A 14,281-nucleotide genomic window follows, 5' to 3' on the forward strand; every position below is an offset into this window, starting at 1 on the left:
TCGAGAAAAAAAAAGTTCGTCAATGGTGTTCGCCGAAGAAAGTGCAGCAAAATAGATGGAAATATGGATCCGAGAGGAGTTTGCATACATCACACGCAAAAGAGATCCAGGTATCTCGAATCTCAAAGAAGAAGCGAGAATCCGGCGGGAGCTTCAACTCCCTGAGTTTCATGGAAAAAAATCTGGATGAATGGATTGAGGATTTGGGAGATTTTGTCCATTTCTTCCGGTTAATTGAGGAGTCGAAGTTTAAGGCTACCATGATCGCATTTGCCGGTGACGCACAACAGTGGTTCAAAGAAGAACATCGGCGATGGTCGTTCAATGGGTGGCAGGAATTAAAGAAACAATTGATGAGGTGTTTCAGTTCACTAGTGAAGACTCAACAGGCCCAATCACTCCGGACATGATGGGATGACAAGGGCATCAAACTAGATAGAGTACGCAGTGGAAGCGTGGGAATAATCTAGGTAGTTATGCTAAGGAAATTACTCTCTATATAGGGTTAATTAGAGAGAGAAAGGTATGTTGAATATTGATAAGAAAAATTGGTGAGTTCTTGTAGTTCAATGAGAGAGAATCAAGCCTCTCGAAAGCTTGAATATCGGTTACTTTTACTATTTTTACTATTATTGTTCAATCGAAGTTCATCTTCTTTCTTAATTTCTCTATTTTATTATTATAATCTGTCCAAGCTATGTTAATTCATAGCATATTTCTTTAATATATCTATTAACAAAAATAGGTTGGGACAATCAAATAGTCAAAAAAAAATATTTAGATGGGGGAATTTCATAATGACTATGTGAGTAATATAGCTATTCAATCCCATAAATCAAGGTTTAGACAATAAAAAATGTGAGATAAAATTATTCTTAAATTCGCTCAAAACAGGTGGTAAAGTCAAATTTTAAGCCACATATGAGGCATGAATCATTTGCATATAGTTCAGCTTCCTAGGGCTTGTATGATCAATAAGTGGAAGATATGTGTACGTGGTAGTCATGGTGGAAAGGAAAGAGAGAAGGAGATTGGAAATGCGAGTTCCTTTTATTTAGAAGAAGGCAGGAAGAAATTGGTGTTTAGAGGCAAAATAATGGTGGTGGACTGGTTGCAAATCTAGAGCACTGTGTGATTAGTGTCCAGGATATAAAAGGAGAAATAGAAGGGGGTTTGGGAAAAAAAGAAAAGAAAAAACGCATTTTACTTGTTGTAGCAGGTTATTAACCTGATGGGACCATTTTTGTTAAAAAAATGAGCAATGGTTGGGACCAGTGGCGAAGCCACCAAGTAACAAGGGGTAGCATGTGCTACCCCTGATTTTTTTTCAAAAATAGATTATTACCTTTACATTTGCACTACTTGACATATAAATAGTCTGGCACAGTTGGTTGTTTTAAAAGTTTAAAGCATTTATAACAAATGTTGACAAGTCTCGTGTTCGAAAGTCCATAGCTGCAGTTTTTAATGCTTTGATTTTATTTTTCCCCTTCATCTAGTTTTATTCAATTACTGCTTTTACTCCGTAAAAAAAAAATACTACTTTTACTAGTTGTTTACCCACTAAAAAGATACTCAAAATCTCAAATTCAATTACCTTGCTATTTTAAGATTACAAATTTTGCTTACATAAGGAGTTTACTTATATTTGGGATATTAGCAATAGTTAATTTACAAAGTCAAATTGAATTATAGAGTAGCTTATAATTCATCTCTTGTTTTAGCGTTTTATTAATTTACAAAGTCTATTTGAATTAAAAAGTACTCTATAATTCATGTCTTATAATTCACGTCTTATCTATACATATTTTAGTTTACACCGATTGTAATTATGGGAATGGATTTTTAGTGAATTATTCATGTATGAAAATTTTATATATTTAATAAACATAAAGGGAAAACAAGAGAAAGCTTTTAGTTAATTCAAATCTACAATAATTTAACATTCTTTGATGGTATGACTATTATCAAAAGCAAGATAAGGATAGCATGGGAGATGAATTGTTAAACGATAGTTAGTTACTTATCTTGAGAAAGATTTGTTTTATTATGTAAAAGTTAATGCCATCATAAAATGGTTCCAAAATCTGAGAACTCGAAGTGGACAATAGTAATTTTATTTTATTATTGACTTCAAGATTATATTTGGATTTGCAGTAGTGATGACTTTTTATTTGACCCATTAGTATTGTAAAATTACGCTACCCTCATCTGAAATTCTGGACCCGCCCCTGGTTGAGACCCCTAAAAAATAATCAAAAGTTCGGACTAAAAGTAGCGTATCGTCCAAAGTTGGTATTGTTTCTGTCAAATTTTCCTTTTTAATTCTGATTTAATACAATTAAGGACCCACTTATGATTTCTCATTAATACTTGTGCCCAAAAGAAATGAAAACTCTATTTGAGGATGGCGAAGTAGTTATATATTATCATCATGATGTAATTATGCTAACTCATAATTTTTACAATATTAATTAAATTTATTACTACTGTAAAATAAGGTATCTATGGAGAATTTATCTACCATTTGGTAGAGATAAAAGTTAGGATAATACTCCCTCCATCCGATAATACAGTGCTCACATTCCTTTTTTGGAGTCCCAAAATGTTATGCCTATTTTCTTTTTTACCAATTTGTTTAGACTAAATTATCCTCACTTTCTACACAAACTTTACCCCTACTTTTCTCTCAAAGCATGTGATTAGGGGTGAGCACAACCGGGTACCTGGTCAAAATTTCGGGAATTATATTGGACCCAAACCCAGTCAGAACTAGTTCCTAAAAATTGGAAACGGAATTGAAATTGGTTGGACCAGGGCCTCATGTTCTGGAATTGGTCTTGGAATCAGTTGGGACCAATTCCAACACCGGATGCCCGGTTATCTAAAAGTGTGATGTAATGTCGATTTTTACAGGAGGTGACTTTCTAGAATTGGTCTTGCAATTCATGAGAACCGAATTTAGTATTGGGCATTTGGTACCCAATGACATTCATAAGCTAAATTGTTTTATTGTTAAGCTTAATAAAGACTAAAATAAGAACCATAGCATATATGTATTAGTATCCCTTGATATAATTTCGGCCAAACTTCTATTAACGAGCTAGTAAGTTTTAAGACTAAATTATTCATCAGAAATAAAAAATTCCACTAGGTACTTAGTCCGAGGCTTGGTTGTATCAAGTATCTATATTTACCGGGTACCAAGTGGGTATCAAGTCCAAAATTTTACTATCCAGAACTGGAACCACTTGCAACTGGGTCCTCAAATTTGGACCCAAACCCGATCCCAACAGAACCAGTTCCAGTTGCGGACCCAACGGGTCCAACCAGTTATGGGTTTGGAACTGGATGTCATGTTTTTCTGCTCACTTCTACATGTGACCCCATTTATTGCTTTACACAATTTCAAGAAACATTTATTATCTTTTGATTTTCTTTCAATACAAAAGTATCAAAAAAAAGCACTTCATTAAATACATTTTTTGGAAATTATACTACTCATTCTATTTTTCTTGATTCTCGTGAAAAATGAGAAGTGAACACTATATTATGTGATGGAGGGAATAATATTTTAATTCAATATATCTTTGTTATATCTTTCAGAGTGATCTATATACTATATACTAAAAGAGAATACGCTATTCTGTTTCCCTCAAAAACAATCATGTGTGGCATGTAGGGCTGGCAATTAGGTCGGGTTGGGTCAATTTCAGGTTGACCTGATTTATATTTCAGATGATTACCCCTAACCCAGACCTAACCAGATTCTAATTTCATATCAAAAATCATAACCCAAACCCGACCTTACAGATTTCATGTTAACCCGAAATGAACCCAAAATGACCTGAAATGATATTCAAATATACACGCTAAGTTATGAAAGTATGAGTTAATGACCTGCAATGAAATTTAGGTGATCCAACAAATGGGCTTGTGATAGGCGTGTCGCGCACCTAACAAAAATAAATAACCTAACTAATCCTCCTAACTATGTAGTAGGGTAAGTTAGAGTCGATCTCACAGAGAGAAAGTTGTTCTATGATTAGAACTTAAATAATGGTAAGACTAAAGGAGATTAATATCAATGATCGTCGAATCAACTATACTAATCAATATATAAATAAAAGACTCTACAGTTAAGTATCCCCACTAGCACGAAGTAATACAAAATAATTCCTACCCCAAACTAATCAATTAAATGTTCACATGGAAAAGTCCACCCTATAAAGTACCATAGACCTTTCCCGAGTATCTATGGCTTCTCTAATATGCATTCAAGCCTACTCCCGTTGAATCATGCAAATTAAAGACATTGAACGCGACACTTTGACTTCCTAACAATCCATTCTACCTACTCCCGTGGAGAACTTCATGTCCTTAATTGAAATACTCAAATCCATCAAAATCCAACTCCGGTTGTGATCAAGACAATGGAATTAGAACAATACTAGTTATCCCTAATCTAGTATTGGAATATGCACAATCAATTAAGTAAGAACAATTAACAATTAATATGAGAATTTAAAGAAACAATCATGAATTAAATCATACTAGGGTTCAACTTAACCATAGATAAAAGAAACTACTCTATCATGAAATATATAATGAAATCTAAATCTACCAAGAAAACATAATCAAAGAAATCAAGGAAAGAAACTAATGAAACTCATGAATTAATGAAAAAAAATAAAAAATAGGGTTTATACTAAAAACTAGAGAGAAAAAGAGTAGAGAAAACTAAAACCTAAAACTTAAAAAAATAACGTGAGAGGGAGGAGAGAGAAAAAAGAATGAAAACCTCTCTAAATAAATATTCAATAACCTAATATGACTTGGAAAATAATTTACAAGATAAGGAAAGTCTTAAATAAATCATTAATATGCGGATTAGTGATCCGCGCGTACGCGTGACAGATTCCAGCAGAAACACTCCAACTTCAAAAAGGCATAACTTCTTGAATAGAAGTCTCCTTGGGGCGTGCCACCTATCGTTGGAAAGATCTTCAAGTCTAGTTTCCAAATCTGGTGGAATTACTTGATTCTAAGGATCACATCAAAAGTTATGATCAGAAGAGTAGACGTGACTCTTTTTCAGATTTCTTCTAATGATTTTTCCGCTTCGTTTTTTCTCAAACTCGTACTATGACATATCCATACGATCCTTATGCGTTGTAACTTCTTTCCACGTGCTCCTAACCCTTAAACTTAGCTAATCATACTCTAAATACGTTATCAATGCCTGAAATTCATCAAAAACAAGAAAACATACCGAATAGGAGTAGAAAAGCATAACTTAAGAATATAATGGAATAATGAACCTAAATATGAAACTAAATGCTCTAAAATGCAACCTAAATGCACCTAAAAACTATATATAAAAATGACTTATCAGCTTGATCCAATACAAATAAGAATAACAAAAGATAGGTTGTTAAGTTATGAAAATCTGGGTTAATTTCAGGTTGACCCGACCTGAAAATAACTCGACTTCTAAATCAATTTATTCGGGTTATTTTCAGGTTCAAAAAGTCAACCCAAACCTAACTCATTATATTTTCAGATCGGGTTGAGTCGGTCCATTTTTTATTTTAGGTCGAAAATCACAGCCCAAACCCGAAAATTTCAGGTCAGGTTATTGGGTTGGGTCAACTTTTGCCAACCCTAGCTGGCATGTTTTGGTGATTATAAATCCCGCCTAAATACACAGATGATGTCATTCTTTTTTTTTTTAAAAAAATGAACTTGCTTCTTTCTTAGGAAAAAAGTTGCCCGACTTAGTGGTCGTTTAGTTGAAGTTGGGAAGTATAGCTTCCTTTGAATTTGCATTGTTCATGAAATTTCATTTCTTAGGAAGTAAATATGAGAAATTCTATTTTCCATGGGAATTTCCACTTACCTAGGGGGCCTAGGTAAGTTATTTCTTCCATTTTATAGGAAATAGAATTTCCTAGGGAGTTTTACTTTCCAATTTCCATACAACAACACATATACCTACTTTTTAAAAATTATAATTTCCCATATATTTGAAGATTAACCAATCAAGCTCTTATTTGTTTCCAATGAAGGCATTGATGAGTGATGAGTCTGATGACTATCACTTTTTCTTTTGCTTTATCTTAATTAGGGCCCAAAATTTTAAATATCTTCAGCCTTCAAAAAAAAAACGACGCTGAAGAATGGCCGTGAGCCCGTGAAGTAAGGAGAAACTGAACAGAAGTCACGCTTCATACTCTTCATCTCCTACCCACTACCACGCCCCCAAATATTCAGTTTCCAAGAATGAAAAATCTGATCTTTTATTCAAAGGTAATTCTTCATTTATCTCTCTTTTTCTGATTTTTTCTTCCTAAATTCTCTTGCAAATTTCCTTCATTTTTATAGCTCATGCCTGTGCTAGGATGAATAGGATGGGTGTTTCTCAACTTTATATGCTCTTCTAATTACTAACAATTTTGATTACCATGGTCATCATGGTGGACGACTTTCTAATACTATGATTTATATGTATTCTAGATATAACTTTATGGAGTATGATCATTCTATGTTTGATATTTTTATATACGAAGCACAATACAACTCAAATTAAAAGTTTGTTGAGACAAAGTGTGAAATATTTATGTTTATATACATTTTAAAGATTTAATTCGATTGTTTTCTTTTGTCTAATTCAATGAAAATTATACATTAGAAATTTTTATATCACGTATTTCCGTGAATATCTAGCACGTTGAGGGGTCTATTTTTTTATTTTTGCCCCGAGCCCAATAATATTCAGAAACGGCCCTGTTCACTTTATAATATTCGATAAAGTTATACCCCTTTTCGTCCTCTTTTTGATTCCTGTGCCCGCAATAATGTAGCAAGTATCTAGAGATGGGGTAAATTACTACATTTGTTGTATGGCTAAAAGGGTTAGTCTGCATAGAGCTCTCTAGTCTCTATGCAAGTGTTTTATCTACTGATTTTCTAGTTTCACCCTTGAGTAGTTGGATGATAACTTCCTATAGATTCTTAAGTAAAGTTTTTCCACTTTATCAGGTTATTATAGTGCTCCAGGGTAGTTCTGTAATTGATTTGATGAGTGAATGTAATGCTAGATAGAGAACAAGATCATAATGAAGAGAAATTAATTGGAGTGCCCATTATAAGGGTCTGTTCTCCCCCAACTTATTTTCAGTTCAGTTCAGTTCAGTTGCAATCAATTCAGTTCAGTTCAGCTCCAACTATCATTTCTTAGGGTTTGTTCTCTTCGACATAAAACAGCTGAACTGAACTGAATAGTAGTATGTGAGAGTAAAAGTATTGTCCTGAACTGTACTGAATTGAACTAAACTGAATTGAACCGAACTGAAAATAAGCTAGAGAGAACATGCCCTTAGTTATAATTTAATGCATTTCAATTCAGTTCAGTTCAGTTGCAATAAGTCTAGTTCAATTCAGTTCAGCTCAGTTCAGTTGCAATTAGTTCAATTCAGTTCAGTTGTTTTATGTTGAAGAGAACATGTCTTAAGGGTGTGTTCTACTTGGTTGATTTTTAACTTACTCAAAACTTATTGGAACTTTCTTATAGCTTATAGGAAAATATAAAAGTATAAATTTATAAGGTATAATAAGTCAAAACACTTAAATGGAATGCTACCTAGTTAATTTACCGATTTGCCTCTTGCATGTTCACTTGTGAACCTCTTTTTATATAGCCTCACTCAAAATTGTAAGTAAATATTTTGTGGACAACAGTTCTGTAAATAGCCGAACTTTATTTGTTCATGTGACATTTTAAATAGGTGACAATATTTTGGCTTTTACAGTCTGCAATTGCATTGCCTGGATAACAAGATGGAGGCATGTGTTGAATGCTCTCGTAGTTGTTTAGTACTGCATAGAACCAAGCTCGATCCGTACCCAATCGTTTCCTCATTCTTTAAAGTCATGTTTGGCAACGAGTTCTCTGAAGTACTGGTATGACATTCTTCTTTTAACTTTAGATTGACTTGGTTAAAAGCTTCTAATGAGTTGTTTCACACAAAATGAATCTCTAAATAGTCCTCATACATTCAGATTGTACCTCCACAATTTGCCAACACTGTTAAAGCACTAGAAGGCCAAAGCACTTATCTTGAGGATTCAACTGGACAAAAATGGAAAGTGGGCCTGTGTAATGTAAACGGCTCTCTTGCCTTTCAAAATGGATGGCATGAATTCTCAGTGGATCATAGCATTGAAGTGGGTGATTTTCTGGTATTCCATCATTTCAAGGGATCACATTTTCTTGTTGAAATCTTTGGTAGAAGTGGGTGTGAGAAGCCTGTGCTTTTCGGTGGAAAGAACTATCAGAAGACGCGAGAGAAACTTAGCAGATCAGATCCTGGTCCGCCTAATATTGTTGTCAATCGAAAGAAGGATCATTTGCAGAATGTGAAAAATTCACCTGAGACAAAAAGAGTATATGTTCCTAGGGAAGACATTTCCAATAAACGGCCTAAATTGGCTCCCACAACAGATTTTCTTGTAGAGTCATACTTTATGACTAACAGAGACGTGTGTTTTACTAGAGAAGATGATAGAAGTGATCTGTTTGATCTGTCTGTTTTTGAGATGCCTGAAATGAAAGAAGATGCTGGTAAAAGGAGTTATGAAATCTCAAGTTAGTTCCCTGACCTTTTTATTTCCGTGAGATAATTGTAGCTGAAGTTTGAGTTTGTGAATTTCATGTCATTTCTTAGCTCATTGGCTTCTTTCCTAGGTGAAGCAGACCGGTCAACAAAGGAACGTGCAGAGATTCTAAACAACACTGTTTCGACGGATCCCATGCCTTTGAACGTTAGCATGCCAATTAAGTCTATTGCATCGCCTCAATCTGAGGTTTCCGCTCCAGCAAATTCATGTGAGCCTTCTCACTCCGTTTTTTATTAGTTGCAACATTTGTTTTTCAGATGATAAACAAACTGTGAGAATTTGCTAAATTTACCTCAACATGTTTTTAAAATATTTTCTTATAACATTTATAGATATGCAAATATAGATATCAATGATCAAACTGACGTGTGTTGATAACTGTGAAATAACAAATGTTGCAACTTGCAAGTATACTCTTATTGGCACTGGGTATATTAAAATGTTTTCATTTTTCTTATTTACATTTGTGTTAATTGAGTTATTCTCTTGACAGGTGGAAGAACGAAGATAGGCAAGCAAGAACACAATTCTGATGAAAATGTTTATGTTAATTCAGTAGCTGATAATCTTCTGTGCGCTAGTGCAATCCTGTCTTCCATTGAGAAGGATCCCAAGCTTAGGAACGAAACTCTTGGTCGGCATTCTACTTCTGTGGAAGAAGACAAAGGTCAGAAAGATATGACTGTGAATCCAGAAACACCTGATTTATGTGTTTCTTCGTCTGCAGCAAGCTTCAAAATAACATATCCAGAACAGAAACACAATGAACCTTTCCTTGTATGTTCTGACTTCTCATAAGCATAATCTTATGCCTGTAGTGATAAACTAATAATTTGTTTTTTTTTATGCTAGTAAATCATGTTTGTATTGTGGTATTTAATTTCAGACCTTGGATAAGTTTCTGTCTTGTCCTGTTTTTGTTCTTTGTTAATTTGCAGCCGGGATTCTTCTTCTGTTGCACAATTTCAACTTATAACCTATGTTACTTGGACTGAGGTGCTTGTGTCCAGCACGAGTATATACTCAAGTATACAACTCGGCTATTTTATGAAAAGTTTTCACTATCTTAAGTTCTTAACCATAAATGAAGTGTTGAAATGTTCATGCTCATGCTCATGCTGGTGGATGGCACTAGTACTATATATGAAGAGTCCAAGTAACATTTTTGGTTTCCATATTTGTGTTTCTGCTTCCAGTATTAACCCATTATTCTTATGCAGGTGTTACCAAAGCCTTTACCTTTAAATGTATACAAACAAGGTGAAAAGTTGGGACAGAATTTGGTAGTACTTCGAGATCCAGGCGGAAGACTTTGGCCAGTTATATACTCCCTCCGTCCCATAATATAGTGCCTATTTCATTTTTGGTGGTCAAACTTTAAAATCTTTGACCGAATATTCTCATTTGTATATATAAAAAAACATATTCATGTAGGATCTTGTTAGATTCGTCTCAATGTGTAGTTTCATAATATCAACTTTTTATATTTTTTATCAATAAGGAATTGAAGATATTAAAGGTCAAAGTTACGTTTTGGAGACCGTGAAAAAAGAAACAAGCACTATATTATGGGACGGAGGGAGTATTATTGGAAGGAAGGCCATGCAGTTTTGGCAAATGGGTGGAAAGAATTTAGAAAGTCTAATAACATTCAACCTGGTGATGAGTGTACTTTTGTTGCTGAAAATATTGATAAAGGTATAGTCCAAGTACAAATTTTTCAGAGGGATCGTTGAACTTCTATAAGGTGAAGTTGATTTGTAGTTATTCTAGAGTTCTCACTTCTCAGGAACTGAATTTAGGATTCTTGAATCAAACTCTGCAGCATGTTCCAATTTTATTTTCTGGTAAGTTGTTTTTCTGTTGCAGAAAATCATGATAGTTGCTTGATCAGTAGGTTGTGGATAGACTGATAGTTACTCCATCCGTTTCCTAAAGATCTTCTCACTTATGGTGTGAGTAAAGTAGGAGAGAGAAAGGGGTTAATATAAATAAACAAATAAAAAGGGGTTAAAGTAGGAGAGAGAAAGGGAGTAAAATTGAATTGATAATGTAATGATGGACCATATGATAGTGACATGAGAGGGTAAATAGGGAAATTTATTTTGCCAAATAAGGAATAAAGCAAAAGAGGGAAGATCTTTTGGAAACACCCTTAAACGGAAAGAGGGAAGATCTTTAGGAAACACCCTTAAACGGAAAGAGGGAAGATCTTTAGGAAACGGAGGGAGTACACTGTAAATGTTGAATAATTTTGCTATTTTTCTTTGCATTTTCGGATGGGTTCCAGTGGGTTGTACTTATGTCAGCTTATCGTCGAGAAATTATGATATACTTATGCGGCTCGTTTTTGTAGTCGTTAATAAATTGCGGTAATGAAAATGAATTTTAAGTATAGGTTACTAGGAAAGCACCCTTAAAATCTCTATGGGAGACAATTTCAACCTCCAAGTTTGTGTTTTTTCTCCATAGGTAAGCAATCTCACCCCTAATTTTCATTACCACTCATCACCACCTAACAAGGTGGTATTGGATGAGAATGAAAATTCAAGAAGAAAAATAAACACCTTAGGATAAATTAACATTACCATAGGAATGAATAATGATTTTTTCCCCGCAAATTTATATACAAATTCATTCCCATTATCACCATTTATAACCAACTACCAAACGGAGCGACGGAGTAATGTACAAGCTCATTTCCTTGAGAGCCAAAGCACAATATTAAAGTCAAATTGCGCATACTTGTATGAGGTTCACACTCATTGTGATTTGTGAACTAAAATGCAAATCAAAGATATGTGTATTACATATAAAGAACCTCTATACTCAAATAAACTTCATATTAGGTATGCATATATGCATTTCTATTTCGAGTGACAAGTTCATGATGGATTGTCTAGAAAAAGAAAAGTGAGAAATAGTTACAAAAAATAAGTGAAAAAAAGAAGACAAAAGGTGAATTGGATTAGTAACATTGGATTATAAAATCATAAGATGCTACTAAAAAGTGAGAAATAGTAATAACAATTCGCAAGAAGATAAGCAAACCACATGTTTTTTCAAGTAACTCAACTACTATAAAGTAAATATTACAAATTAATAACTTTATAAATTAGTTATTTTATGATTGTTGTTACCTCTCGTTAATCTTGTATGTATCTTCACGCTTGTCAGTGTAGATTTTATATGATTAATATATTCGGTTACGTGTTAGTTAATACAATAAAAGTTTCATATTCTTAATGTAATCATTGAGATAAATTAAACAGGACTCTGACTATGTATTATCTTATACTTTTATATTTAAAATAATGTAGAAGATTATCTTTATATCTGAGTAGCGGCAATATTCCACATAGGGAGAATAAATGGTAATAGAGGGAGTTAAACAAAGTATGCTAATTATTAATATAATCTGTAGTTTGGAGTGGGTTTAATCGAGATTATTATTATGCTACTTATATAAAGTAATCAAGGTATATGTGGTATAATTACAAAAAATTGTTATCTTGTTGTAATTTATACTCAAGTTTTTTTTTTACGGGAATACTCAAGTTATATAGTATAGTTTTACTCCTTTCATCTCATATTAATCAATACACTTCCTATTTTTGTCTGTCCTATATTAATTGATACGTTTCCTAGAATGGCTTGATTATTTCATGAAGTTAATATATTACTATCTCTTCATAGAAAATCCAACAATTATAAAGAAACATCACCACACATTGTTATTTTATAAAGTTGAGGCTCCACAATCCACTACAAGTATCATCACTCATGAACAAAAAATTAATTATCTTTATCTCTCATCATTAAAAAAAATATCATGACTCATAATCAAATAAAAACATCCCACTCATGACTTAAAAGAAAAAGAATTATATCATCTTATTATTTCCTACTTCTTACCATACACCACCACCTTTAAAGTAAAAAAATAAAAATATTCAAAATTTTATAAAAATATTACGAAGTGAGTGTCTATTTGTGGATCTTAAAAATTGATGTCTAACGTTATTTACTTTTTTTAGAAAAATTTGCGAGAAACTACTTTTTGCCATATTAAAAAATATTTTTTTCACCAAATGTCCCCGAGTGTTCACGAAATTCATGAGGTACCCTCGCACTTTTGAAAATACACAAGGTACCCCTCAGTTTCAACATAATACACCCAAATGCCCTAAGTGACTAACAACGTTATCCGTCGTTGTTCATTAAATCTAATTTTCTATTTTAAACCCTAATTAACCCCTAATCATAATCCTAATCCTAACCTCTAACCCTAACCCCAACCCCTAACCCTAAAACCTAACCCTCTCCCACCCTCCCACAACCCCCTCCCCCACCCTCCCAACAGCCCCCTCCCACCACCGCCCAGCAGCCCCCCACCCTAACCCCCCAACACCCCCTCGTTTTCCCCACCCCTCGCAGCACCCTGTCGATTTCCCTACCCCTCCCCCCACCCCCGTTGATTTCCGCACCCTCCCACCACCTTAGTTGATTTCCGTACACAAACCTCCCACCCCCATCGATTTCTGGGCTCGAGTGGGCTTTTAGGTTGTTCCACTTCACGAATATTGATGGGGGTAGGGGTTTGGGTGCAGAAATCTACTGGGGTTGGGGGTGAGGGTGCGAAAATAGACAGGGGTGGAGGGGTGAGGAAATCGACGGGGTGTTGCGTGGGAGTGGGGGAGAAGCAGGGGTTGCGCAGGGTTGGGGCGTTGTTGGGTGGTGGTGGGATGGGGGCTACTAGGGTGGGGGAGGGGGGCTACTAGGACGGTGGGGGAAGGGGTGGCGGGAGGGGACTGTTGGGAGGGTGGGGGAGGGTTAGAGGTTAGGGGTTAGGGTAGGGTTAGTAATTAGGGTTTAGTTAGGTTAATTAAGGCTGATTAGGGTTAAGACTAACGACGATTAACATTAACGTCGTTAGTCACTAAGGACATTTGGGTGTATTATGTTGAAACTGAGGGTTACCAAGTGTATTTTCAAAAGTGCGATGTTACCCGGTTAATTTCGTGAAAACTCGGGGCCTTTGGTGAAAAAACCGTTAAAAAAAAAAATGAGGCACAAAACTATCTTATAAACTTTTTTTTTGTGGCAACAAGGTACCAAGGGTCTTATTCTAGTGTTGAGTTTATTTTCTGGTGTTGACTTTATATTTTTCTCCTTTTTGTTCCTTATACCTCTTTACTGTTCCAGTTTTCTGTTGTTTTAACAAAGTCTTCCTTATCTCTAAATCAGCTATAGCATTTGAAAAATATGATAAACGTCTAGGTATAATATAAACAAAAATTTTCATTTAATATTTTATCTTCGACGACAGAATCTGATACTGAGTCACACCATTTTATTTTTGGACATTGATTGAGTGACCCTAAGGGTTGTCAACCCTCTTATTATTGAATTTTCATTGGTTAGGAATACATTAAAACATTATTTTTATATCTCTTCTCTCCTCATTTATTACATACATATTAATATTTTATTCTAATGTGTCTAAGAGGGTTGGCAACCCTAAGGGTTACTCAAACATTTTCCTTTATTTTTTACGATTTTACATCCCAAAAAAATACAAGTGCTGAATCTAATAATCACA

At 34.4% G+C, this 14,281-nt stretch overlaps 1 protein-coding gene across 2 annotated transcripts; it reads left to right on the top strand.

The window, feature by feature from the left end:
- The first annotated feature begins 6,131 nt into the window (after window positions 1-6,131).
- On the top strand, window positions 6,132-10,519 carry LOC104908742 (B3 domain-containing protein Os01g0905400). Of its 2 annotated transcripts, none has more exons than XM_019247106.3 (7): window positions 6,132-6,309; window positions 7,812-7,962; window positions 8,062-8,647; window positions 8,756-8,887; window positions 9,173-9,456; window positions 9,900-10,004; window positions 10,263-10,519. In XM_019247106.3, exons 2-7 carry the CDS (start codon window positions 7,840-7,842, stop codon window positions 10,413-10,415), a joined length of 1,383 nt encoding a protein of 460 aa, XP_019102651.2. In that variant the 5' UTR covers window positions 6,132-6,309; window positions 7,812-7,839; the 3' UTR covers window positions 10,416-10,519. The 2 variants fall into 2 exon arrangements, with proteins under 2 accessions (XP_019102651.2, XP_048504532.1); XM_048648575.2 differs by having other exon boundaries at window positions 6,133-6,309; window positions 8,747-8,887.
- Window positions 10,520-14,281: the final 3,762 nt, after the last annotated feature.

Source organism: Beta vulgaris, chromosome 7 (genome assembly GCF_026745355.1).
Source record: "Beta vulgaris subsp. vulgaris cultivar EL10 chromosome 7, EL10.2, whole genome shotgun sequence".
In the NCBI taxonomy this organism is placed as follows: domain Eukaryota; kingdom Viridiplantae; phylum Streptophyta; class Magnoliopsida; order Caryophyllales; family Amaranthaceae; genus Beta; species Beta vulgaris.